The sequence below is a fragment of the Oryctolagus cuniculus genome, chromosome 17, assembly GCF_051225735.1.
Source record: "Oryctolagus cuniculus isolate XC-2025 breed Fujian yellow rabbit chromosome 17, ASM5122573v1, whole genome shotgun sequence".
NCBI lineage: Eukaryota > Metazoa > Chordata > Mammalia > Lagomorpha > Leporidae > Oryctolagus > Oryctolagus cuniculus.
The window spans coordinates 309,561-337,114 of NC_142883.1; the positions used below are offsets into that span (position 1 = coordinate 309,561).

A 27,554-nucleotide genomic window follows, 5' to 3' on the forward strand; every position below is an offset into this window, starting at 1 on the left:
TCAGACACCTGAGAGCAGAGGAAGGAACACAGGGTGGGGCGGGCCGACACATTCACAGCGCTCAGAAACCACCCCTGGATGGACTAGGAGGCAGACGAAGGAAGACAACCCACAAAGAAGCCAGCATTCCTGAGACAATCCCCCCTTCAACCCGGGGAGGAAGACGGCAGGCAAGCCCCCCCCCCCCCGACCCACCACAGCAGAGGCAGGTAGAAAGCATCTGGCCACAGACCCTTCCACTCCTGTGCTTCCAGGGCAGGAGCGGGAGCAGACGCAGCACCTGGCCTGGGGCACGTGCATTCTGCACCTCATCCTCTCCCTTCCAGCCCCACGGGTTACTGGTGTTTAAAGAGGGCATCTGAGCTCAAAGTGCGTGTCAGCAGCACAGGTGGGGGCCGCTGCTATCACCAGGCAGGGCGACATCCGGTTACAGTGCTCGTGTGAACATCTGGGGTCCACGTGACACAGGAAGAAACAGCTCTAAACTAAACGTCCAAGAAACTCCTTGACTTGGGCTTGACGCCGGCTGCCAGCTGACTGCCTGGCTTGCTTCAAATGCTGAAAACAGAACATAGATTCCACGTGTCCTTAAGTGTACCAGAGAGCAGTCATTTTTCAAAAAGAATAGTTACAGCTGTCACTTTGAGGCCTGTGCTAGAATACTCCATCAACAGTGCCCCACCAGCACGTGAGGGCAGTGCCTCCCTCAGTGTAAACTGCCCTTCCATGCTCTGCCCCCCAGCAGAGCCCCAAAACTCGCCACCACTGCCTCTGCCCCAGCGTGCGCCACAGGGCCACTGGCACAGCTGCTCTCACCTGCCAAGGAGTGGCCGCTGTGGTCGGGGTTGGGCCAAGACCCTCGGCTGAGGAGCGCAGTGCCTGTGGATTCCACCCACGTGACACACTAAGACTGAAGTGTTCGGATTCTGGGTTCAGCCTCTCCAAGACATCCCCGACGCGAGAAAGCTCTTCCTGTCCTCTCCCGGCCACTTGCTACACTGCTCCAAGGCTCAGACAAGAATGACACACCCCTCAGAGGCTTCCTGACTGTGGGCTGGGTCTGGACGTGGCCTGGCACCAGTTCCACAGCAGGGCAGGGTGGGCTCCCTCCATCCCCTCAGCCTGGCCCTGGGGCCCTTGACGGACATGTCGCACCACAATGAGCAAGCCACCGCCAAGCGAGGGGTGAGAGCTGACCCTCTCTGTGCTGATGCACACGGCAAGGGCGCCACGCCCAGCACAGCAGCAGGGCTCCTCATGTCCCAGGTAGATAAATTAACCACGAGGCCAGGCACTCGGACATGGCCTGCGCCACTGCTGCCAGACTGGGTATATCCAACTGCATGGCTTAGGGACAGCAGGCCTGGGTCTCACACGCTTTGGGAAAGAAAGCATTTCACACATCTCTTTTACTCACAAAACCACAACACTTTTTGCATTTTTAGGACATGGGGGGGGGGGACACTATGAAGGCACATTTGTTTTTTTAAAAGACTTTGTGATCAAGTCCCTCTCTAAGGCATGTTGCTTTTTCAATTTAGTATCACCAGGAGCCTCCCTAGCAGCTGGTCAGCGAGTCTGGGAGGACGACAGCCACTGCAAGAAGTCAGAGTCACGGGCAGCACAAGGATGGCATGGTATCTCCTGCACTCAGCAGAAAGAGAATTTCACACAAAGTAAAAACAAAAATGTGGGGCCAGCGTCTATAGCACAGCAAGTTAAGCCACCACCCGAACACTGACATCTCATGGGAGCACCGGTTCGAGACTCAGCTGCTCCACTTCCAATCCAGCTCCCTGCTAATGCATCTAGGAAGGCAATGGAAGACGGCTCAAGTGCTTGGTCCCGGTCACCTACAAGGGAAACCAGGAAGGAGTTCCAGGCTCCTGGCTTTGGCCTGGCCCAGCCCCAGCTGTTGTGGGCATTTAGGGAGTGAACCAGCAGATGGACGATCTCTCTCTCTCTCTGCCTTTCAAATACATAATCTTAAAAAAAAAGGGGGGGGGGTCAGCATCATGTATAGCAGTTAAAGCCACCACCTGCAATGCTGGCACCCCATATGCGCACTGGTTCAAGTCCTGGCTGCTCCACTGTCGATCCAGATAGGAAGATGGGCCAAGTGCTTGGGCCCCTGCCACTCATGTGGGAGACCCAGAAGAAACTCCCGGCTCCTGGCTTCAGCCTGGCCCAGCCCTAGTCCTTGCAGCCATCCTGGGAGTAAACCAGAGGATGGAAGATTCAAACTCTATCAAATAAAAATAAACAAATCTTTTGAAAAAAAAAAGAAAAAGAAAACGGAGCAAGCAGGCACCTTCAGCGTTGCCGTGAGGACAGTGAGGGTGCCCACCTCCCACAGCGGAGCACCTGGGCCCACACCAGGCTCTGGTTCCTGACTCCAGTCTCCTGCACATGCAGACCCTGGGAGGCAGTGGTGATGCTGAGTACCTGGGCTCCTGCCACCCCTGCTCTCAACTCACAGCTTCAGCCCAGCCCCAGCTGTTGTGGGCATTTGGTGAGTGAACCAATGGATAGGAACTCTCTCTCTGCCTTTCATGGAAATTAAATAAAGCAGTAGCATTGTTAATTTTTTATTCATTAATTTATGAGAGACAGAAAATAAAACAGACACGCCTGAACGTCTTTCCCCAAGCCAGGGACCCTGGCGTTGGCGACATTCAGACACAGAGCCCTCCCTGACTCATAGGCACAGTCTTCACCAGGCTCCAGCCACACCCCTGGGTTAAAGTGAGACCCACCCCAGCCGTGCTTAGCTGGGCCTGCAGGCGGGCAACTGGGCTGAAGTGAGCTCCATCTTGGGGCTGCAAAGCACTGCTCACCAGGGCCTTCATCAGGTCAGACCCAGAACAGGTAACTGGGCCTCAGCGAGGAAGTATCACAGAGGCCTCATGTCACAGCTGCAGAGGCCAACAGGAAAGACAGAACTCAGGTCACCAACCTCGGATTTTTACAGCTACTGAAATGAGAGCACGAAGCTGCAAGAGGCCAAGCCCTGGAGAACGGAGAGAGCTGCATGTCACCCCCGCGGACGCAGCAACAAGTGCTGGTCGGCATTGATGGCAGGGGAACCTCACACTCGTGGTCAGCACGGCCCCCACTGGCTCTACACACAGTGCACCACTTTTGTTTCTTGGTGAAATCAAAGCATTAAACATCCTCAGAGACCAGAAAGAGCAAGTAAAGCTAAAAAAAAAGTGCCAAAGAGGTTGCTCATCTTTTGCCTACTTTTTTTTTTTTTTTTTTTTTTTTGACAGGCAGAGTGGACAATGAGAGAGAGAGACAGAGAGAAAGGTCTTCCTTTGCCGTTGGTTCACCCTCCGAAGGCTGCTGCGGCCGGCGCACTGCGCTGATCAATTTGCCTACTCTCTTAAAAAGGTAAAGAAGAGGCCAGAGACTACACAGCTATGCCCCCAGTGAGTAGGAACGGGGAGGCTCCCAGTAACTCCTAGGAGCAGACTGCTCATACCCCCAGCACAGCCAGGAAAGCCTTGCAGGAGGAAACACTCCTGGGCTGATCCCGACGGTTACTGGGCTCTACCTGCCAGTCGCCGATGTGCTCAGCACACTGCAGGCATTCAATGAGGCATTTCGTGAGTGCCTCAGCATGAGAAGCAGCCAGGACTGACACGGGCACCTGGTGCCCACCCCATCATCTACCTCAGTGCTGGGTGGCTTCTGCCACTTGTCCCTGAGCTCCCACGGCAGGATCGGCCCTGGCTGCATTCGCAAGTGCTGCTCGAGGGAAGCCAGCGCCTGAGCCCAGGGCAAGCACTGGGTCTGCCCAGGGTCACTGCCAGGCTCAGGAGCAGAGTTCCCCATGGGTCCCCAGGCCAGCATTCTATACATTTCACATTAAATTATCTTTAGTAAGTGTTTCTCTCTTACTCTTTCTCCAAGAACACACATCACCTGCAAGTTTTTAAAACTGCCCAAGCCATTCCTCTGGGAAATATCCTCCCAACATTTACTTGGAACAGAATCAACTGGTTTGTTTATAACTGGAAGATAGCATAGAGACACCTATGTCCGTTTATAAGCTCATCTGGTGTCTCCGATGCTTTCGGATCTCCAAGTTTTACACACAGCGGAGTCTAAACCTCTGGAAGAAAAACTCTTCCATTCCTCCCTGGCACAGCAGGCACCCAGCCTAAGGCAAACACGGCCAAGTGTTTTGTCTGAGGCCAAAGCCAGCGCCTGGACACCTGACGGACACAGGGAGACCAGGGGTATAGGTAATCAGGGCCTGGTTGCTACATCACGTAGTCCCAGGGCTGCTGGGAAATCACATAAAGAAATTAAGAGCCAGTCTTCACTTCTTCAATTTACAACCTTAATAGCCTCCCTCAAGAGATGCCAACCTCACTCGTAGCAGCCACTGTCTATCCCACCAGACAAAACCATCAGGCACCGGGCTCCGGTGGGCTGGCAGCTAAATTAATCCCACCTGCTGACTTCCACCCTGGCCCCACTTCCCCAGTGAGGGTCCCGAGCTGGGGTGCCCTAGACTCGACCAGCGCTCCACGGCGACTGTGAACGCATCCGGCTGACACAGCTCGACACTTCAAAGCACCCATCGTGTCTGCATACAGAACAGCCCTCAAGTGACCACAACCTTCTACTCATGGCTCAGCTCTTAGTCTGTCCAGGACTGAGAGAGCCTCTTTCTCCGAGAAAGACATTCTACCTACTGATCTTCCCAGATGCCTTATCACACTCATTCATCCCAACCGAAAGGAGGGGAGACAGCTGCCCCAAAGCAGCGGGGCTCAGCTGAGCTGTGTGCAGCATGAGGGAACAAGGCTAAGCCCTGCGTCACTCAGCCTTCAGTCTCCTTCCCCCTCCAGGCAGTGTCATGTCCTGGTCAAGGCACTTCACAAAGGCTCTGCTCTCCAGGCCAGCACTGTGCAGCCTGCACTGCCTACAACTGACGAGCAGGGGTGGGTATCTAGCACAGTGGTTAAGAGGCCTGCATCCAGGGCTAGCACTGTGGTGCACAAGGCCAAGCTGAAGCCTGGGACACTATAACCTGTATGAGCGCAGGTTCTAGACCCAGTTGCTCCACTTCCAACCCAGTTCTTGCTAATGCACCTGGGAAGGCAGCAGAAGGTGGCCCAAGTACCTGCGCCCCTGACCCATGTGGGAGACTCAGATGGAGTTCCAGGCTCCTGGCTTTGGCCTGGCCTAGCCCCAACTGCTGCAGCCATTAGGGGAGTGAATCAGTGGATGGAAGATCCTACTCTCTGTGTAACTCTGCTTTTCAAATAAGTAAAATAAATCTTTAAAAAAAAAAAAAAAAGTTGCCTGCATCCCACATTGGAGGGTTGAAGTCCAGCCCCACTCCTAACTCCAGCTTACTGCTAATGTGCACCCTAGGAGTCAGCAAGTGACAATTCAAGTACTTGGATCCCTGCTACCCACACAGGAGACCCAGACTGAGTTTCCAAGCTCCTGGCTTTGGCCTTGTCCAGACCCAGCCATTGTGAGCATTTGGGAAATGAACCAGCAGATGGGAGATCTCTGTCTCTCCCTCCTTTTCTTTCAAATAAAAAAACTTTTAAATATGACAAATATAAAAATGATGGAAATAAATATAAACTCATACCACAATAAAGATTTTCAGGTCTTTAAAAACTATCATGAGAGGCCGGCGCCGCGGCTCACTAGACTAATCCTCCGCCTAGCGGCGCCGGCACACCGGGTTCTAGTCCCGGTCGGGGCGCCGGATTCTGTCCCGGTTGCCCCTCTTCCAGGCCAGCCCTCTGCTGTGGCCAGGGAGTGCAGTGGAGGATGGCCCAGGTGCTTGGGCCCTGCACCCCATGGGAGACCAGGAAAAGCACCTGGCTCCTGGCTCCTGCCATCGGATCAGCGCAGTGCACCGGCCGCGGCGGCCATTGGAGGGTGAACCAATGGCAAAGGAAGACCTTTCTCTCTGTCTCTCTCTCTCACTGTCCACTCTGCCTGTCAAAAATAAAAAATAAAAAAAATAAAAAATAAAAAATAAAAATAAAAACTATCATGAGGCTGGCATTGTGGTGTAGCAGGCAAAGCTGCTGTCTACAATGCCTGCGTTCTATACAGGCACCAGTTCATGTCCTGGCTGCTCCATTTCCAATCAAGCTTTCTGCTAATGGCCTAGGCAAAGCAATGGAAAATGGCTCAAGTGTGGATCCTGCCACCCACATCACCCACATGGGAAACCCAGATGAGGCCTCCTAGGGGAGCAGAGCACACACAGGTCCCTCAGCACAGGACCAAGGGCATGCTTCTCCCAGTACCCCAGAGGTAACGTGTGAGATTCCTGACAAAACAAGGCCGGAGACCAAGGCTGCAGGAAGGGCCTGCAAACCGCACAGGACTCAGCTTCCTGGTCGTCAGTCACAGCCCACAAGCACCTCCACTGGGCAAGGCCAGCCCACAAGCACCTCCACTGGGCAAGGCCAGCCCACAAGCACCTCCACTGGGCAAGGCCAGCCCCTGCGGAGACGTGATCTGTTGGAACTATCTCCTTTGAAGCAGTCACAGGACTGCTCTTGGTGACACAGACACCCGCAGGACCTCTGGCCACTGTCACTCTCAGGACAACGTGAGGCTGGTGTGCCTTCCTCACCCGCATGTGCTTCTCCCCACCAGCTCACAGCAGTGCCACAGGGCCAAGAGCCTGTCAGTTCCTGTCCCTTTGCCACCGCCAAGGGCCATCAAAGGGAGGGGTCGTGAGTCTGGCCTAACCACGGTGCTAGGAGGCGCCCTCCCCGAGGCGAGGGCCTCCTCCTCAGCCGCTCCACGCCGCGCCACTGGCAGGGAACACCCACAGCTAATGACAGAGTGGCCCACGTACAACAACTTGAAAGAAGCACAAACAAGCGCTGAGGAGAATTAATGGCTTGACCAGGAAGTCGGGACCAGCTCTGCCTCTGACTCAGCTCTGGGCTCCCAGCCCCAGTGCCCCCGACAGTGTCCACGGCGTGAGATCCGGAACACGGCGTGCACATCCGAGATTGAGTTAGCCCCGAGGACTGTGCTGTTCAAGACCTGCTGACCCGGGGCAGAGTCAGCAGCCCCCACGCGATCCGCACAAAGCCCTGGGGAGGACAGAGGTTGTGTGGCCAAGGGCAGAGGGGGGAACAGTCACAACAAGCCTGCCCCCTGTCTGTGAGTCCATCCTCAGTCACTGCCACACACAGGTGGGACAGGCGGCCCCTGTCTCGGGTGACTCTGGAAAGCCGCCCACCAGCCATGGCAGCCCCGCCATGGACACCAGCTCCAATGGCTCCTGCTCATCCCTCCGCAATTCTGAGCTGCAGCATCCACGATGGGCAGCGTCCACTACTGAGCTCCCTGCACCAAAGGCACACAGTCATTTCTGCAGCCCTGAAGTAACCTGAGGCAACAGGGGGCTCACGCCTCCCTTCCCTGGCAGGCTGGGAGCTTCCGCAGGGAAGATGCAGGTCACACAGACTCCATGGCCTTAGGGGCCACAAGCAAGGACATGGGTGGAGAGACGGGAGCAAGGATGCAGCCAGGACCCCACTACCCACAGTGACTTCTGGGCAGGGGTCCAGAGCCCCACCCACCTGCTGCACTGGGAACCCCTGGCAGGTCCATGGAAAGCAGCCCCTAGGAGAGCAGTGGCTGCACAGTGGGAGCCCATTCCACCCACAGGCCCTTCCTGCCCCACAGCTGTGTCACCTCAGACCCATCTGAAAGCCACCAGGGTCCTGCTTCTAGGAGGCACACCCAGCAAGCCAGGCAGTCCACACGGCAGCGTCACCAAGAGAAATCCCACATGCGACTTTCACCAGCTGCCCCGAAGGTCCAGAGGACCGCGGCTGAGCAGCTGCCCTGCCTGGACAAGCCCCCAGTCAAATCAGCAGCCTGCATTTCCTCGCAGACACCCAAGGGCCCAGGGCACTACAGGTTCAGGAGACAGCAGAAGCAGAGAGGAACGGAGGAGCTGGCAGGTGGGCCCTCCTTCCAAGGAGCAAGACTTCTCACGGGGGCAGTGAGGTCAGAGTCAGAGACGACAGAACACTTGCCAACACCTCCGAGCACACTGCCAACCAAACAGGGCTCTGCAGCTCCACACTCAGGGACGCCACAGCCAGTGAGTTCCAACGTCTAAAAACAGCTTTCTAAACAGAAATTCGACCACAAGATACAAACACTTGGCTCCAAAGGACAACCACGGAAGCCTGAATTCTGAGACACATTCCCTTTGATCCACTTTAACCTTTGCTTTCATTAAACAACAAATTGTCTCCTACAGAGTCTCAATTCCAGTGAAAGAAGAATCAAATATTTAAACGCACAAAAATTAAAGATATCCTTTAAACCTACATGCACGTGCACATCTACGTACACACCTGCATATGCACGTGCTCACGTGTGCATGTGTGCAGGGATCTGTGCATATTCAGACACACACACACCTTCCCCCTAAAACACAAAAACTGCACGCACAAAGAAAGGAACCAAAAAGAGAACTGGGGCCAGCGTTGTGGCATAGCGGGTTAAGTGCTGCCTGCAGGGCCAGCACCCCACACAGGGGCTGTTTCAAGTCTCAGCTGTTCTACTTTTTTTTTTTTTTTTTTAAGATTTATTTATTAATTTGAAAGACAGAGTTAGAAAGGGGCACAGGCACAGGCACAGGCAGATAGAAAGATCTTCCATTGCTGGTCCACTCCCCAAATAGCCACAATGGCTGGAGCTGAGCCAATCTGAAGCTAGCAGCCAGGAGCTTCTTCCAGGTCTCCCACGCAGGTGCAGGGGCCCGAACACTTGGGCCACCTTCTACTGCTTTTCCAGGCCATTGCAGAGAGCTGGATTGTAAGTAGAGCAGCCAGAACTCGAACTGGCATCCACATGGGGTGCTGGCACTGCAGGTGACGGCTTTACCTGCTACACCACAGCACCAGCCCTGCAACTCTACTTTCAATCCAGCTCCCTGCTAATGTGCCTTGGACAGCAGTGGAAGATAGCCTAAGTGCTTGGGCCCTATACTCCCTGTACCCCCGTGGGAGACCGGGAGGAAGCTCCTGGCTCCATCCTGACCCCAGCCCCAGACATTGCGGCCATTTGGGGACTGAACCACAGATGAAAGACTTCTCTCTCCTATCTCTCTCTCTCTTTCTCTCTCTCTCTCTCTCTCTGCCTTTCAAATAAATAAATCTTTTAAAAAAGAGAGAATTCAGGCCGGCGCCGTGGCTCACTAGGCTAATCCTCCGCCTTGTGGCGCCAGCACACCGGGTTCTAGTCCCGGTCGGGGCGCCGGATTCTGTCCCGGTTGCCCCTCTTCCAGGCCAGCTCTCTGCTGTGGCCCGGGAGTGCAGTGGAGGATGGCCCAAGTGCTTGGGCCCTGCACCCCATGGGAGACCAGGAGAAGCACCTGGCTCCTGCCTTCGGATCAGCATGGTGTGCCGGCCGCAGCACGCCAGCCGCGGCGGCCATTGGAGGGTGAACCAACGACAAAAGGAAGACCTTTCTCTCTGTCTCTCTCTCTCTCACTGTCCACTCTGCCTGTCAAAAAAGAGAGAGAGAGAGAGAGAGAGAGAGAGAGAGAGAGAGAGAGAATTCAGACAATGGTAAAATTTTTACATTAGAATGACACAGGTGCTGTGGCATAGCAAGTAAAGCCCCCTGCAGCGCCAGTATCCCATATCCGTGCAGGTGAGTCCTGGCTGCTCTACTTTCTACTTTCAATCCAGCTCCCTGCTAACGCACCTGGGAAATCAGCAGAAGATGGCCCAAGTCCTTGGGCCCCTGTACCCACATGGGAGACCTGGATGAAGCTCCTGGCTCCTGATTTTGGACTTGTAAAAATTAAAAGAGAAAAATTCTTTTAAAAATTAAAACAGAAAAAGCAGTGTCACTTAGCAAGACAGGAGATTCAAGTTCAAATATTTCGGTACAAAATGAAATACATGATGAAATACAAATGGACTAAACTTAGCAGTTTAAAATCAAGGAATATGGGGCAGACGTTTGGCGTATCAGTAAGGATGCTGATAGATGCCCACATCCCATAGCAGAGTGACTTTCTGAGTCCCAGATCCAAGTCCTGGCTCTATCTCCCTGCCAGGTGACAGTGATGCCTCAAGTAATTAAGTCCTTGCCTCCCACATGGAAGACCTGGGTGGAGGTCCTGGCTTCAAGCTGGCCCAGCCCTGGCCATTACAGGCATTTGGGGACGGAACCAGCTGATGGAAGCTCTTTACCTGCCAGTTTTTCTGTCTCTATCCTAAATCTTTTTTTTTTTTTTTTTTTTAAGATTTATTCATTTATTTGAAAGTCAGAGTTACACAGAAAGAGAAGAGGCAGAGAGAGAGAGAGGTCTTCCATCCACTGGTTTACTATTCAATTGGCCACCATGGCCGGAGCTGTGCCAATCCGAAGCCAGGGGCCAGAAGTTTCTTCTGGGTCTCCCACATGGGTGCAGGGGCCCAAGGACTCGGGCCATCTTCCACTGCTTTCCCAGGCCATAGCAGAGAGCCGGATTGGAAGAGGAGCAGCCAGGACTCGAACCAGTGCCCATATGGGATGCCAGCACTGCAGGCAACAGCTTTACTTGCTGTGCCACAGCATCAGCCCCTCCTAAACCTTTTTTAAACAAACACAAAGACTAAGTTTGTACTCAGTAGCACAAGAGTACTAAAAAAAATGTGTGGGACATAAAATTAAAAGTTCACTTTAGTGCAAAAAAAATTTGAAATCCATGCAGTTTTTCAAAATACACATTTTCCATTAACCTTCTGAGGACCCTTTGTCCCTTTAAAACAGGGAACACAAGGGCCAGCACTGTGGCACAGCGGGTTAATGCCCTGGCATCCCATATGGGTGCCGGTTTGAGACCCGGCTGCTCCCCTCCCAATCCAGCTCTCTGCTGTGGCCTGGGAAAGCAGTGGAGGACGACCCAAGTCCTTGGGCCCCTGCACCCACGTGGGAGACCCGAAGAAGCTCCTGGCTCCTGGTTTCAGATCAGCGCAGCTCCAGCTGTTGTGGCCATCTGGGGAGTGAACCATCGGATGAAAGACCTCTCTCTGCCTCTCCTCTCTCTGTGTAACTCTGACTTTCCAATAAATAAATAAATCTTTTACAAAATAAAACAGGAACATAACGACGACAAGCACTTGCTGAGAACACACTGACCACAGGGCTTTGGGGCAGCCACAGGAGCATCAGACAGGGAGTCTCAAGCAAAAGGAAGCATCTGCGCCACAGGTGGACCCACTGTGTGCCGCCCTCACCAACGCCCAGGCAGACCCACTGTGTGCCGTCCAATATGCTCAGCTCTTGAAATACATTAACTCCTCTCATCTTCAAAGCAGTCAAAAGTTCATTCCTAGATACAACAATGAAAAGCGAAAACCCACATCCACACAAAACTTGTACACAAACGCTCCTTAGAACCAAAATGTAAAAATACCCAACTATCCATCAGTTGACAAGTAAAGCTGCCCACATGTCGTGGGCTGAACTGTGTCCACTGAAGTCTCCTATGCTGGGGTTCCAGCCCCTGGACTTCAGAATGTGGCTGTATTTGGAAACAGGGCCTTTAAAAAGGTGTTTACCGTGAAATGAGGTCATGCAGGTGGGGCCCAAATCCAGTCTGACTGGTGCCCTATAAGAAGAGGCGATTAGGACACAGGCAGGTGAGAGGCAGCCATGTGCGAACACAGCAAGAAACCAAACCTGCTGGCATCTGGATCTCACACTTCCAGCCTCCACAACTGCAAGAAAACTCATTTCTGTCCTGCAAGCCTCCCCCAGTCCACGGGACTCTGCTAGGCAGCCCAGACTGACAAGTGCGCCACACACCGGAATGTTCTTTGCGGATAAAAAGCAATGCAGAGTCGATCCACTGCCCCACCCGCCACAAAGCACCACATGCCGCATGACTCCGTTCCTGAGAAACACCCAGAACCGGCAGCTCTCAGGCGGAAAACAGAGAAGTGGCTGCGCAGGACCGCGGAGGGCAGCCAAGGGGTGCAGGGCTCCTCTGGGGAAACAAGGTCAAGGTCCCTGCACTGCAGCTGCAAGTGCACGACGAAGCCGTCAGTCCCCCAACATTCAATCCTACTGTGAGGGACTGAAGCACACAGGAGTTACTTTTCCACTTCTACCTGGGGCACTTTTGATAAACCGTGTTTTCCTAGGAACACCTATTTTGCCTAAGGTAATCAAATTCATTGGCAAAAGAACACTCTTAGTCAGATTTTCCCCTCCACAGTGGCCAGTCAGGATTTCTTCTTGGACTCATGTGTTACTTAGAAATTCAGTTTTCTAAATAAAAATCCATGCCTCACCATTATATTTTTATATTAATTTTTTAGTTTTATTGCTTTAGGATCAGAGAATATAGTCAATATGCTAGCAACTCTATGACATTTCTCAAAACTTGTTCTACGGCCTAGTAAAGGTGGGAAGCTTTCAACACTCCTGTGTGAGATAATGTGCATCCTACAGGGGTTTGCAGTGTATCTTGGGACAGCCTGTTGGCTCCACTGTTAAACTCTGTAAACACACCTAATGTCACATACGTAATAGTGTGCTTAGATAGCTCTACTCTTTTGTTTCTCAGTTGATTTATCAATAATCAAGAAAGTTTTTCTTGAGTTCTCAGAATATCAGATGTGTCCATTTTTCTTTGTAGCCTTACTTTTTCTTTTCATGGCCTTAAGCAATAAGTCAAGCACCTGCAACCATCGGTGGCCATCAAAAAGCACCACACAAAAGTAATGCATGTGGGGCCGGGGCTGTGGCTTAGCAGGTATCCCATATAGGATCCCATATGGGCGCCGGTTCAAGTCCTGGCTGCTCCACTTCCACCCAGCTCTCTGCTGTGGCCTGGGAAAGCAGAAGATGGCCCAAGTCCTTGGGCTCCTGCACCCATGTGGGAGACCCAGATGAAGCTCCTGGCTCCTGGCTTCAAACTGGCACAGCTCCAGCCGCTGCAGCCATGTGGGGAGTGAACTAGTAAATGGAAGACCCCCCTCTCTCTCTCTCTGCCTCTGCCTCTCTGTAACTCTACCTACCTTTCAAATAAACAAATCTTTAAAAAAAAAAAAAAAAAGTAATGCAGGGGTCAGAGCTGTGGAGGCCAGGAGTGCAGTGTAGGCAGACTCCACCCCGGAGTGCAGTGTAGGCAGACTTCCATCCCAGGGGCAGCCAGCAGGAGGCCACCAGCAGACAGGCCTGGGTCTGCCTCAGGAGCGTTCCCACCTGCAAATATGCCCGAGAACCAGCAGGAAGGTTCCATCCGCACGGCTGACACGACGCAACACACTGTGGCCCCCACCAAGGAGGGACGCTGGCATAACGGGAGGTCAGGGCCTGCTTGGAGCAGCCTCTCCCCCCCCCCGACTGAGCGAGGCAGGTCTCCCTCCAGGGGTCCCACAGCCAAGGGCTCAGGGAGAAGCAAGTCTCCTTTCAGAACTTGAGGTGACAGCCCTAGAAACACTGGTGGGAAAAAGGCTTACAGCACTAAAGATCACAGGGAAGGAACAGGCAGACGTGAAAAAGAGGCACCGGGTGCCCAGAAGCAAACTGTGGTGGCAATGGATGGAAATTTGAAGGACGTGGACAGGGCCCTGAAAGCCAAGCTTAATTGAAAAAAATAAATAAATAACCAAAAAAAACCCAGAACGTGACAGAAAGAAGACACAAATGTGGAAAACCCACCAAGAGTCACAGCCAGAGAACAGGAGTCTGCTCACAGAGTTTTATCATCATCATTGTTATTATTTTATTATTTATTGGAAAGGCAGAGAGACAGAAAGATCCAGACGTCCCATCTGCAGTTTCACCCCCACCCCCAAATGCCAGCTACATGCAGGGCTAGGCCAGGCCAAAGCCTGCAGGTGGGAATCAATCCAGGTTTCCCACGTGGGTGGCAGGGACCCAATTACTTGAGCCACTACATCTGCCTTCAAGGTCTGCATCAGCGGAGCTGAGCCTCAACCCCGGGCAGTCCAGTGTGGGATGCGGCAGCCCCGCAAGGCAGCTCGGGAGACCTAACCACTGCACCAGACAGCTGCCCCTCGTTTATGTTGATTGTTCTGTATTTCACTGACGTTATTCATGAGTGCTATTTTACTTGTTCCTGTTTAATTCAACTAAATGACTTCTACTCGTGGCTGTGAACATACCCAGAGAGAAACTCATATACAAAGTGCCTTTTAGACAACAATCTCACCGGACAGGGTGAAGCTGCTCCCACAAACTCCGAGGTCCGCAGGAGAAGGACAAGACTGCCCTGCGACACCCTGTGGTGGTGGTGGGGGGGGGGGTTCCCCCAGCACTGAGGAAGACAGCAACCCTTATGCTTGGCCAGGCTCACAGATCTGAACCAAGTTTCCCAATCGAAGACAAAACAAGCCTAGCTCGGGTTTCAGGTTTCCCTTTAGACACAGAAGCTGCTGTGCCAATCAACCTGGTGAGGAAGGAGGGGGATGCTTGGGGGTTCTGCTCCAACAGAAACAAAGGTCTTCCAGCCTCGCTGACTCCCACCAGGGCAGGCCAAGCCCAAGGAGCCCCCTTGCACCCTGCTCAACTCTGCTGTCACCTGTGCACCTTCAGAGGGCAATGCCGAGCCAGGGGAGGAGCCAGGCCTGTGTGCCAGGAACAAAGGCTGCCCACGGGCCACACTCCCAGAGGCTGGGCATGGCCCTGCTGCCCCGGGGTGCTCCCGGCTCTTCTCCCATTTCCAGCTCCTCCCAGAGATAGCCTGGGAGGGGGCCTTGGCAGGGAAAAGGAGTGGGGTGGGGGAGTCCATCTGCCCCCTTCCCATCCCTCCAGTTCCACACACATTCAAGTAGTGGCATTACCTGAACAGGAAACAAATCAAAACCGCACACTAGCCCACACAGTAGCAGCGAACACCAGCCACAGAATCTCCCCAGGATTCTCACATGCCTTGGCCTCTCTCATTAGGATGACTGTGGCACAAGATGAATAAAAGTCCACTGATATAGTCTCAGATCTTCTTTAAAACTAAGAAGCCAAGTGCATGTCACAAGGAAGCAGGCGGGGTGGGGCCAGCTCATACACATTGGCAGGGGAGGACCCCAAGAGCTGCAGCCAGGACCTGGCTGGCCACTGACAGGCTCTCTCACTCCAGCAGCGAGGCTGGGCCGGGGAGGGGGAGGGAGCAATCTCAGGTGAACGCTCTGCTCAGTCAGGAGGCACCCAGCAAGTGACGAGCAGGGCACCTGCTGCACCAAGAACACCGATGGGCGTCACCCAGTCCCAGGTGCAGCTTCTGAGCAAGTCCAGGAATCTGCTGGACCCACCAGGGCCACAGCCCTCCCCCATGGTCTCCAGACAGGAGCACAAAGGACCAGAGCTCAGCTGGGCAGGGCACAGGGGTCCATGTGTTTGTTACTCCCCTTAACAAAAGCTCAGCAAACAACTGTGAGAATGCAGACTCCCGCTGCCCCGCCCCTCCCCTGTGCAGTTCAGGACTCAGGGGGGACCCTGAGACACAACTGTGAGAATGCAGACTCCCGGTGCCCCGCCCCTCCCCTGTGCAGTTCAGGACTCGGGGAGACCCTGAGACACAACGCGGGGCCACGAGGCACCTTCGGCCCGGCTGTGCAGCAGCTCCAGCACTCGCTCAGCGGCACAGCCTATCAGAAGCCGACGTGTTTCCTGGAAAACTCACGTCCTTCTCCCAACAGGAACACAAGGATCCACAGCTGATGCAACCATTTGGGGAGTGAACCAGAGGATGGAAGCGTTCTTGCTCGCTCTCTCGCTCGCTCTCTCTCTCTGCCTCCCTCCCTCCCTTTCAAATAAATAAATAAATCTTCAGAAAAATTAATGTTTAAAAAATGTTAATTGATGGGAGCCAGGACTGTGGCATAGCAGGTGAAGCCGCCACCAGCAGTGCCAGCATTCCTTATGGGCACCGGTCAAGACCTGGCTGCTCTACTTTCAATCCAGCTCTCTGCTGTGGCCTGGGAAAGCAGTAGAAGATGGCCCAAGTCCTTGGGCCCCTGCACCCGCGTGGGAGACCTGGAAGAGGCTCCAGGCTCCTGGCTTCGGATCGGCCCAGCTCCAGCTGTTGCAGCCATTTGGGAAGTGAACCAGCGGATGGAAGATCTTTCACTCTCTGCCTTTCAAATAAATAAATGAATCTTGAAAAAAAATGTTAATGGATGGGCCAACACTGTGGCATAGTAGGTAACGCTGCCACCTGCAGTGCCAGCATCCCATATGGGTGCTAGTTCAAAACCCAGCTGCTCCACTTTTGATCCAGCTCTCTGCTATGGCCTGGGAAAGCAGTGGAGGATGGCCGAAATCCTTGGGTCCCTGCACCTGCTTGGGAGACCCGAAAGAAGCTCCTGGCTCCTGGCTTTGGATCGGCTCAGCTGCGGCCACTGTAGCCAGCAGATAGAAGATCTCTTTCTCTCTGTTTGCCTCTGCCTCTAACTATACCTTTCAAATAAATAAATAAATGTTTAAAATGCTAATAGAAAAATAATCAGGACTCAGGAATGCATCAAAACTTTGAACAACAGACTAGAAAGCTATGTGCCACGGAGAGCATCTCAAAACCCTGAAGGTCGATGATGTCTGGCCCGTCTATCGATCAGGCACAGGTGGAATGAAGACACTTCCAGCCACTCGAGTTCTCCAGAGATTTTGTCTTTCCCACTCTCCCAGGAGCCACATAGGGGGTGTGATCTACACCCAAGCGAAGAATTGGCCCATGAGAAAAGTTGGCACTAGTTTCAAGGAACAGGGTCCCCAGGGTGAGGGGGCAGGCTGGAGCTTAAGTCCCACTCCCCACAAAGGAATAGCAACACCCTGGGGGTGGGGCGAGGTCTGGGCAGAGGGAATGGGGCACACAGGCACTGCTCCTGTGGGAAGTGCAGCCATCAGCCCCCTGTCCGCAGGCCGGCCTTCACACTGGAGGGGACGGTAGTAGTACAGTGACCATTCTTTGGGCATTGCCTTGGGCATTTCTGGGAGTCCTGAGCCACTGTAAGGTAAAGCCCCCTCCTGACAGGGGTCTCTGTCTGCTTCTGAAGGCAGGACACACAGGCACAGGCATAGGCACCCAGTGACCCCAGGCAAGGCCTTGCCTACAGGAAGCACCCAGCACAGCCCTGCCTACACTCCTGACCCACGAGAGCCCCAGGCACAGGAAACAGGGGTTGGGTTAGGCCACTAAGTTTTTGCTTTGTTTTGTTCTTTAAATTTGATTGATTTATTTTCATTTTACTTAAGGGCAGAGAGACAGAGAGACCTTCTGTTTGCTGGTTCATTCCCCAAATGTCTGCGACAGCCAGCGTTAGGACAAGTGGAAGCCAGGAGCCCAGAACTCAACAGGGTATCCCCCATGGGTGGCAGGAACCCAAGCACTTGTGCCATCATCTGCTGCCTCCTAGGGTGCACATTAGTAGGAAGCTAGAATCGGAAACAGAGTAGCTGGAACTTGAACCACAGACTCTAACGAGCTCCCTCTGAGCTGATCTCAGCCACCCACCACCTACCACAAAGTCAAAGGTACTTTGTTACCCAGCAAGAGTGGTAGGAAGGAACTGCTGTTTTTGTGACAAAGACTCATAGAATTGACCATTATGTGGATGGGTAATTTGGATAGAAGTAACAAACAGAATTTTTTTTAAGAATTAAATATAGGGAAGGCCAAACAAAACACTAAGTCTTAAATACAGAACGAAGCAGTCTCCTGGTGAGCTGTCCCTGTGCCCCAGCCGCAGCCTCTGCCAGTGGCCCCAGGCGTGACCCAAGGCCTCATACCAGCTCACCTCCTCCCTTCCTAGCCCCAAACCAACACCACATTCCAGCCTTCCCTGAAGCCAGGGCAATAGCCTTGGATTAAACAAGCAAGCGGGCTGGGGGAGGGAGCAAAGTGCCACCAAAACCAAGTGTCTCAGTCACTTGAAAAGGGGGCTGTGAGAGTGCGCAAGCCGGCTCCCCACCAGAGGCAGCCGTCCACGGCCGCACAGGGCTGGTCCCAGGCATGCTCCGGCAGGTCCCCATGACAAGGTACTGCGTACACTCCCTCCCTGCCACGCAGCTCTCAAGAGGGGCAGGGACAAGAGCCTCAAGGTGAAGAGGAAGGGACAGGTGACCAAAGGCCTCCCTCGGCCCCTCAACAAGGACACCACAGGCGCTGTGGCTCCTAGGGAACGTGCACTCGAGAACAAAATCCCAGTGTTCACCTGCCGCTCGGCACAGACGCTCAGGTTTCTGTAGGAAAGACTTGCTCATGATGTCTTTGTAACATCAAATATTTATCAGGGTTTGACCTACACCATAGTAATCTGTACTCTGCCATGAACACATCCAAACCCTGCAGCCCACAGCCATCAGAGACCAAAACAGCACCCACAGAACTGCAGCAAGAGCTTCCGGAAAGACACAGAGGTGGCCCTCAGCTGCTGGGTCCAGTGCCCAGGGAGGCTGCGAGGAGCGGTGGGTGCAAACACATGAATTGTAGCTGCGGGCAGGAGGAATATCAGGTGCATCTCTACGCCCCGAGGGCTCAACTCCTACACTTAAATCCCTCCCACTGGAAGAGCCGGCTCCAGTTTCACCGAGCGAGCCAGCGTGAGAACAGGTCCTGCTCCCAGCACTGTCAGCACAGCCCCGGCACAGAGACGCCCGCACGCCGCATCCCAGCATTGCCACCTCTGGTAAGTGCTAACTGTTTCTCTGTCATTTTAAGTTTTCTTTAAAAGCTGCTCTCGGCTGTATCTTAAAATACCTGCTGGAGGAAGCTCCTGTCCGGGGCTGTTCTGAGGCTTACTCAGGACCTGCAGGTGCACTGCCAGCACACAGACCACGATTACAAAACCTCTGACAAGGCTGACACTTTATTGTAAAATCACCAACAAGTTTACTTGGAAATCAAGTCTTTGCTTCTGCTGTAAAATTCACAGAAGGTAAACCAAACATGAATTGACATTGTTGCTTACCTGTTCCTTACCTTGAAAGTAAACTACAACAGACTTCATCATAAAAAGGCAATATCATCCATCCATACACACACACACACACACACACACACACACACATACGATGATTAGACAGATGGTTTTAAAGTTTCCTTGATTTTACTGACTTGTAAAGTTTAACAAAAGGACTGTTAAGCTTACAAAATCAAAATTTAACCTGAAGTTGTTTCTGTTTGGTTGTTGAGTTTTTATATACACAGAGGGTTTTCTTCTTCTTCCTTTCTATGAAATTTCTCAGAAATTGAGATGAGAACAATTATGGTCCAAATCACTGGTCAATCTGAGCTCAGACTTCATTTAGGTAAAATCTAACATGTGTTACCATAATTTTTGTTTTGTATTAGGGTTTCAGACAGGTTTTTAAGGTGGTTGGGGTGCACACCGGGCTTGGTGGGAGCTATGTGCACTCACGGTGCTGAGCCCAGCCAGGCCCTGGTAGTTTTCTGGAGGCCGTGGCCGTCCTGGAGTTTAGCCTTCATTTTAAACCGAAAGTCTGGGAGGGAGTGGCGGTCAATCGCTGGAAAAGCTCAATTGGAGTAAAACTCACAGATCTCGTTCTTGCAACACCCAGTGGGCAGGCGACAATGGCGTGTCCTTGAGTTATGCAATAACGCCACATCACAATATCATAATTATAGTGTGCCCTTCACAACGTCTATCTGACGAGAGGGCTCCCTGCCAGACAGCCGGACACCACCAAAAGGAACATTACAGCATCATTTCAGGTCACAAGTTAGCCCAGCTTGCCACAGAAGTGTCCTATAAACCCAAGTTAAAAAAAAAAAATTCTTTTGTCCATTTTTCTAAATTCAAATGCCTTAGAAACTTTAAATACTCCAGCCACTCACTATTAACCTAACAACTGGCAACATTAACTGTCCACACTTAGGAACCTATCAAAAGACGGGGGCATCGGCAATTTAGTGCTGTAACAACCATGCAGACAAAACCCTGCGGCTGACCGAAACCACAGGCTGCACAAAGCGCTGTGTGGGCAGCTGTGCCCGGCGCCAGCAGCGCCCTCAGCCCAGGGACCTTCCAGAGGCACGCAGATCCTCCGACGGCCCAGAGACATTACGATACTCGTAGACAGTGGGAAAATCAGGGAAAGCTCATGCTGGGCCCTGGGCACGTGTCTGAGTCTCTGCCCCCCACTGTTGTGAGCCCCTTTAGCACAGTGTCTACACGGGCTGCACAGTCCTGATGATTCCAAGAAGGAAGACACAGCCAAGCAGCTGCGAGGAAGAGACCCCAGGGGTAGGCGTTTCTGCAACAGCCACTTCCACCCCGAGTGGCGTCCACTGGGGAGTGGAAAGTCTGGTAAAGTGCTGGGCACACGTTAACCTCTCCGGTGCTAACACTGCAGCTCGTAATGAGAGGGACTCCTCCCCAGGGGAACTCTGCTCGCGGCCTCAGCGTGTCACACGGCGGCCATGGTGGGAAGAAGTCCCTGCTGAATGCTAATCCAAACGTACTGTAAACACTTAGAGTTCTGGGTTTCCTGTTTTGGCAACAATATACATTTTTTTTCACACCAGCAGCTGCCAGTGAGTACAAAGTCCAGCAGGCAGGAGCTGACCAGATGGAGACTGTTTCAAACCTGTGCCCGAGATCTAGGCGACTGACTTGAGGTCCCGCTGTCAGGTTTAGTTTCTTCATCCCTGTAAACCTCACTTGGGCAGGTGACTTCATGGCTGGAAAGCTTACAGAAGCATCTATTTTCCCCACTTCCCCACACTGCTGTTTTATAGACCTGTGACCCACAGCCTCTGGCAGCTGCGTCAGAGGCAGCTGCACAGTCCTGAGAGGTCAGCTTATCCAAACCGCCCGCACCCAGGCCTCCATCTCCTGAACAGGCCTGCAAGCAGCCAAACCCTGCAGCACTCCTGCCCCCGAGAACAGTGGCTCCAGGAGCCCTAAGCTGCTTTACTGACCTTGACAGCTGACAGAGCAAAAGACAGGCAGGCAGCTGGGACCAGACTTCAGACCCCGCCACAGTTGACAGAGAAAAGTACACACTAACATAAAAGCAATTATTTTGCAAATTACTGTTCTGTGAAGTACTACGATAACTTACATGACTACATCCAGAGAGACTGTGGGGAAAACTTAACCCAGCGGGGCTCACTTATCTGGGGGACTGAAGTCTCAGCAATACTGGAAATCGTGCTTCTACACAAACATCATCGTTTTGCTACGTACCCAGGGAGCTTCTGTCCCTCACGGCTCCTCCTGTCTTGGAGACTGGGGCTGGCGCATCCGCGTCCACCCTGGGCAGCGCTGGGACGCGGCGCTCACCTGATAAACATTTTGCAACTGTCATCATTCTGATCGCGAAGCTTCCAGCGAGTGGTGAAATCATCAGTTTTCAGATCTTTGCCGTAACAGATCCTATACAATCATGGGAACTCCACTTGCAGAGGTTCTCACGCCTTCAGAATCAGGCAGCACAATGAGGCGTGCCGGGACAGGCCCTGCTGACTTATCTGGCTGGCCCGGCACTCGGCTGCCATCAGGCACCCGCTTCTCCGCTTCCTGACGAGAGGCAGGGAAATTGTGCTTTTATCGCCCAGGGCAGATCTGCCCCCCAGGTACAGGCTGAACCATAAAGAATTATTTCACACTTTTTCTTTTAATAAGAGGGGAAATTAGAAAGACACAAAGCTATTATTACGTGTTTAATTTGCTCGGCTCTGACACGGTGCCTTCCAGCCTCTGCAGTGGCGCACACTGGGAGGGGCAGCACTACGCACAGCCCAGGCACCTGCGGGTCACCACCAGCCCCCCGGGAGGCGCACCGTCTGTCCGACACCTCAAAGGCAGCCAGCATTCTTACTGCTCATCTACAATGCAGGCTTCCCTATCACACCCTGCAGAAGCCCCACAGGGAAGGCTTTAGGAGTCAGCAGCACCCTTGCTCTACTCAAACACCTCTTAGTAGATCAGTATCTTAAAGAACTTAAATTCGTCAGCAGAGACATGGCAGGGGTGGGTGCAGTGGCTCTCTGTGTTTCTACGGAATATGAAGAGACACCAGCTTGTGGAGAGTAAAATCTGAGGGCTCTCCTAGATTTAAGGCATCCAAATGAAAAGGCAGGCTCCTCTCCTGCTGCTGTGCTGTGCGAGCAGAGAAAGGCAATACGTGTCTCAGATGTCCCCCGAGCCACTCCCTCTCCTTCCACCCACAATACTTTAAGCACCCCACTGTCTACTAAGAGTGGACTTCAAAAGTCTACAGAAAAGGGAATTAAAAGACAAGTTTATTTCGATGCAAAAAAAAAAAAAATTTGAAACCACACATGTCTTCTTAACCAGCAATTTTGCACAGTGTGTGGTGTGCGATGTAGGAGACAGCTCATCTATAAACCCTCACTCAGGACTGACTGCATCTGCTCAGCCCTTAAAGAGCAAAGCTGGGCCGGCGCCACAGCTCACTAGGCTAATCCTCTGCCTTGCGGCGCCAGCACACCAGGTTCTAGTCCCAGTCGGGGCGCCGGATTCTGTCCCGGTTGCCCCTCTTCCAGGCCAGCTCTCTGCTGTGGCCCAGGAGGGCAGTGGAGGATGGCCCAAGTGCTTGGGCCCTGCACCCCATGGGAGACCAGAAGTACCTGGCTCCTGCCATCGGATCAGCGCGGTGCGCCGGCCACGGCGGCCATTGGAGGGTGAACCAAAGGCAAAGGAAGACCTTTCTCTCTGTCTCTCTCTTTCACTGTCCACTCGTCAAGAAAAAAAAAAAAAAAGAGCAAAACTGCAGCTGGAAGCAGTTTTTGTTTGTTTGTTTTTGACAGGCAGAGTGGGCCATCCTCCACTGCACTCCCAGGCCACAGCAGAGAGCTGGCCTGGAAGAGAGGCAACCGGGACAGAATCCGGCACCCTGACCGGGACTAGAACCCGGTGTGCCGGCGCCACAAGGCGGAGGATTAGCCTAGTGAGCCGCGGCGCCGGCCAGCAGTTGTCTTTAATCATCTCCATTTAATTTTATAAATCATTTGAAAATATTTAGATGCTACAGAACTTTCCTTTCTCACACTTTTTCCATCATAAAAGGGCGGGGCTTGAATCCTCACACAACCACAAGCTTGTCCTGAGACACGGCCACCACGGGTTGGTCCAGGCAGCAGCTGCCCTTTGCTGGCAGCTTCAGGGGAGGAGGCAAACTGAGGGCCCGGGGTGCCAAATAGCATAAAAGGAAACCCAGCTGGGGGAATGAGGGAGGAGCAGAGGGTGGGCCTGCCCTGGGCAGACTCACAGCCCTGCCAGGTCCTAGAGCCCCAGCAGAGGTGGACACCACATCCCTATCTGCCAAGTGCCAAGGACCTGAGTGGGCACAGCCAGAAGCAGAGTCCACTCCCTAAGATGCTAGCACCGCTCGCAATCTGGCCCCTTGAACACGGGGCTATAAAGCCTTGCTCTGACCACTTGGAGGCATACCCAGGAAAGGACGGGGTGAACCTGTGAGTCTCTCCCAAGGCTGAGGGCAGAGAGAGGACGGGGGCGGGGGGTGCAGCCACCACGGGGGCTTCCAAGCACACGTGGCAGCACTGCAGACTAGCTGTTCAGCACACATGTAGCAGTTACACTCACATGGAGACAAACAGAAGGGTGGGGCACCTGCAGGGAGAACACAGCGAGGACACGGCTAAGCAGCAGGCCTGCCCTGAAGCGTGTCACCGAACACTCGCGTTTTCACAGCAGTCAGGCAGAGGCACAGTGCCAGATCCCCGTTCAGAGACCCTGCAGGAATGGACCAAGGAGGCTCAACTTCGGCCCCCTGCAAAGCAGGCCTAGATTATGGGATAAAATTTCCCAAACTCCAAGAATTGTAGGTATTCTCAAAACTGACACTAAACACTCCACACACCACATGTCTCCTGGCCCAGAGCACTTCTTCCAGGTCAGACTTGAGAAAACAGAGCACAGTGAGGGGCGTGGGGGCGGTGGCACCTGCTCCGCCTCAGGAGTGGGCGGAGCAGAGGCAGGCGCTGGGTGCTGCCGCTGCGCAAGTGGGTGCTCCCAGCTGCTCGGTGGTGCGGGCGAGGACCCGTCCTGACCCCAGACTCTGTCTTCCACTGCAGGCCAGCACCTTCCTCGTCAGAACCGCGGCACGTGGAGCTGTCTCCAAACAAGAGCTTGGGAAGCAAAGCCAGAGCCACTCGGCTTCAAAAAAGCCACCGAGCCCAAGCTGAGCGGCAGTCAGCAGCGACTCCGCCCGGAAGACCAGAGTCTGAGACAGAAGAGGACAATGAGTCTCCTCAAAGAGCGGAAACCAAAGAAGCCACATTACATCCCCCGGCCCCCAGGAAAGCCCTTCAAGTACAAATGCTTCCAGTGCCCCTTCACCTGCAACGAGAAGTCTCACCTTTTCAATCACATGAAGTACGGTCTCTGTAAGAACTCCATCACTTTAGTTTCAGAACAAGACCGGGTCCCCAAGTGCCCTAAAGCTAACTCGCTAGACCCTAAGCAAACCAACCAGCCAGACCCCACGGCTAAGCCAGCTTCTTCCAAGTCGGCCACAAATGGACACTCCAGCTTTGACTCGAAGCTTCAACACAGCTTTCCCAAGGAGGACGTCAAGGAAAACGTGGAGCTGAAAGCTCGGGGAGCCCACAAGTGCCCACAAAAGCCAGGCCTCCACAAGGACACAGCACCCCTGAGTCCAGTCCCAGAAGCTGCCCTGGGCCCCCAGGCTGCCCTGGAAGGCGTGGTACGGCCTTCAGCATTTGTTCCAGTCGGGGAGCACAGACTGAAAGGGCCAGAAAACACAGAGGCACCAGAGATGCTGGCGGTAGCGCCCCCCACAGCCAAAGCCGCTGCTTTCCACACTAAGTCAGCCTTCCACACTCCTGGCTACCCCTGGAAGGCCGGCTCTCCATTCCTGCCACCCGAGCTTCCACACAGAATGCCGTCGACAAAGGGCTTCAGTGCCATTCCCCCCTACGTGCACCCCACTGTGCCAGAGTATCCCCCACACTTCCACGCCGAGCACGGACTAGCCACCATCTACTCCCCCTACCTCCTGGCTGGGAACGCCTCTGAGTGTGACACACCTCTGCTGTCCCTCTATGGAGCCCAAGACCAAAGGCCCTTCCTGCCTCACCCAGGGCCGATCCCTAAGCACCTGAGTCCATCTCCATCAACATACGATCACTACAGATTTTTCCAGCACTATCCCTCCAATCTGCCGATTCCCTATGGGTTTTACAGACCAGAGTCGGCATTTTCCTCCTACGGCCTCAGGCTGCCCGCCGTGGCCGGCATCACGCGGGATCAGAGCTCACACCCACTGGAGGAGGCTGCGCTGCTCTATGCAGCCTCAAGTCCTTCCAGGTCAAACCCTCCCTCCGCCCACAAGAAGCAGACCGAGCCTGAGAAGGAAAGTCCACCTCCAGAGGCTAAAGACCCTTCCAAAGACAGGCAGAGGGACACCGAAGGGGCCAAAATGAGCCCCCGTGAGGGCAGCGCAGCCACAGGCTCCCCAGGGAGGCCCAGCCCCACCACGTTCACGCAGACCAGCCAGACCTACGAGGGCCTGTGTGACCTCTCCAACAAGCCCGCCACGTGCACCCTGGGACGGCTCCACCAGCCAGAGCACAGCCCCACGGCCTTCAAATCCGTCCCGAAAAGCCACGAATGCCTACACTCCGAGGACCCTGCAAAGGGGACAGAGTCTCCAAACAGGTAAGAAATTTCATTTTCAAAGCTTCCAAGTAAGGTTTTCGGTTTGCAATTAGCCACGTTTACACTGGCTCAAAATCTTTACCGCGTCACTTTCTAAGCCCTTCTCTCAACTTCTTCCAGCCTGAAGGCCACAACCAGAGACCCTCCCGTCCAGACAGGAAGCACCACTCTGGTCATGGAGGTTGTGCCTTCCAGCCCAGAGGACAGCTCCAGGACAGGCCCTCTCAACCTCTCCAAGAAACCAGAGGCCAAACTGGCAGCAGCTCATGGCCCCGTGTACAGAGGCTGCCTCCTGGAGGAGTCCCCCAGCTTCGTGGAGCTACAGGACCTGCCCCTCAACCTCTCGGTGAAGGACCCCTGCAATGCCCGGCCCCCAGGGCCCACCTTGCCCAGCCCGCCCCCAGGCACAGAGCCTGATGAGGCTGCTGCTGCCCATCAGGAAGAAACAGGAAGTCCTGGGGATGGGCCAAGCCACACCAAGCCACACAAGGACAGCCCCAGCGCTGACAAGGCCCCAGCATCAAGCCCAGCAGGGAAGGCCCGCGATGTGTGCGAAGAGGACAGCAGCGACGAGCAGAAGCAGACAGCAGCTGTGGCCCTGTGCCAGCTGGCGGCCTACAGCCCAGGAAATGTCAGGCTGGGCGACGGGGAGCCCGCAGCCCAGGAGTCTGCCTGCCCACAAGATGCACCCCCTCTCGGGTGCACAGAACGCCAGGAGGCTCAGTGTGACCTCAGACCCAGAGGAACAAAGAGGACAAGTCACAGAGACGCGGGGAAATCCCAGCCAGCAGCTAAGAAGGGGAAGCCGAGTGACACGGCCAGAGTGTTCACTCTCCGGAAAAGAACCCGAGTGTCCTAAAGCCAGAGTATGAGGCTCGCGGCACCCACACCCCACCCGAGGCAGGACCTTCTCCTTTCCCCCGGGCAGTTCCTAAAACTGCAGCTTCGTTTTTTTCTTTCCAAAAATAAGTCTGCAGTTCAGTTTGTTTTTTGTAAATATTAGAAGGTGTCTCCACTTTTGGTTAAAGACACATCTGAGTGACTCACGCCCTAACACTGTGAGTTGAACTTCGGCTCTCACATTTGCAACACACCAGACTCAACGTACAGAACTAGAGGTAACGTGTAGATATACGCCATCCTGCAGAAGGGCCTCTGACAAAGCTCTTACAGATACTGTAGCACTAGAACAAATCGTCTGAACTGTTTTTTATTAAGTACAGTCGTGTGTTTCGTTTTGAAGCAAATAGAAGTTACTGGGAAACATGCCAGGAAAACAAACATTTTTAACCCTAGCATTCAAGTATTGCATGGAGAGTGCTGTGACTCTATGTGACTGAACAACACACAAACATCGCGAGGTTATTTATGCAATTAACTTATTTCCTTACGGAAATGGTACTGCTGGTGAAGGTATTACCAATTTATTCTATTTGCTTATAATGTTACAGTAAGTTTTTGATTTATGCAGCCTAATTTTCCACTCCTTACAATGTCCATGTTATTCATGTTCCAATAAACTCCTGGTCAGTGCTAAGCACCCATCCACAAGAGACAAACGCAGGTCTGTGCTGTCCATGGGCCTTCTTACCATGAGGCCCCATGAAAAGGGGCATCCACTAGGATAAACTGAGAGCGCAAACAGGGTGTATGCATGTGCACTCTGTGTACAACATGGGCATGTGTGCACATGCACACGTAACATGGGTATGTGTGCAACATGTGTGTCTGACAGGGGTAACTGCTGTGTGTACATGTGTATACGTGCTGAATGTGTGACATGGGAGTGGTGTGTGCTATGTGTGCAATGTGTGTGTGCACATGTGCTGTGTTGTGTATAAAACGTGTAGCTGTGTATGCAATATGTATATGTTG

The 27,554-nt window shown here is 53.4% G+C and overlaps 2 protein-coding genes across 4 annotated transcripts in view; one reads left to right on the top strand and one right to left on the bottom strand.

Annotated features, from left to right (window-relative positions):
• TBCD (tubulin folding cofactor D) overlaps positions 1–27,554 on the bottom strand; it is a 180,341-nt gene that overhangs the window by 90,836 nt on the left and 61,951 nt on the right. The gene's annotated exons all lie outside the window — the stretch shown is intronic.
• Positions 18,536–27,238, top strand: ZNF750 (zinc finger protein 750). Its single transcript, XM_051838824.3, has 3 exons — positions 18,536–18,677; positions 24,074–25,679; positions 25,800–27,238. The coding sequence occupies exons 2-3, from the start codon at positions 24,241–24,243 to the stop codon at positions 26,536–26,538; spliced, it is 2,178 nt and encodes a 725-aa protein (XP_051694784.1). The 5' UTR covers positions 18,536–18,677; positions 24,074–24,240; the 3' UTR covers positions 26,539–27,238.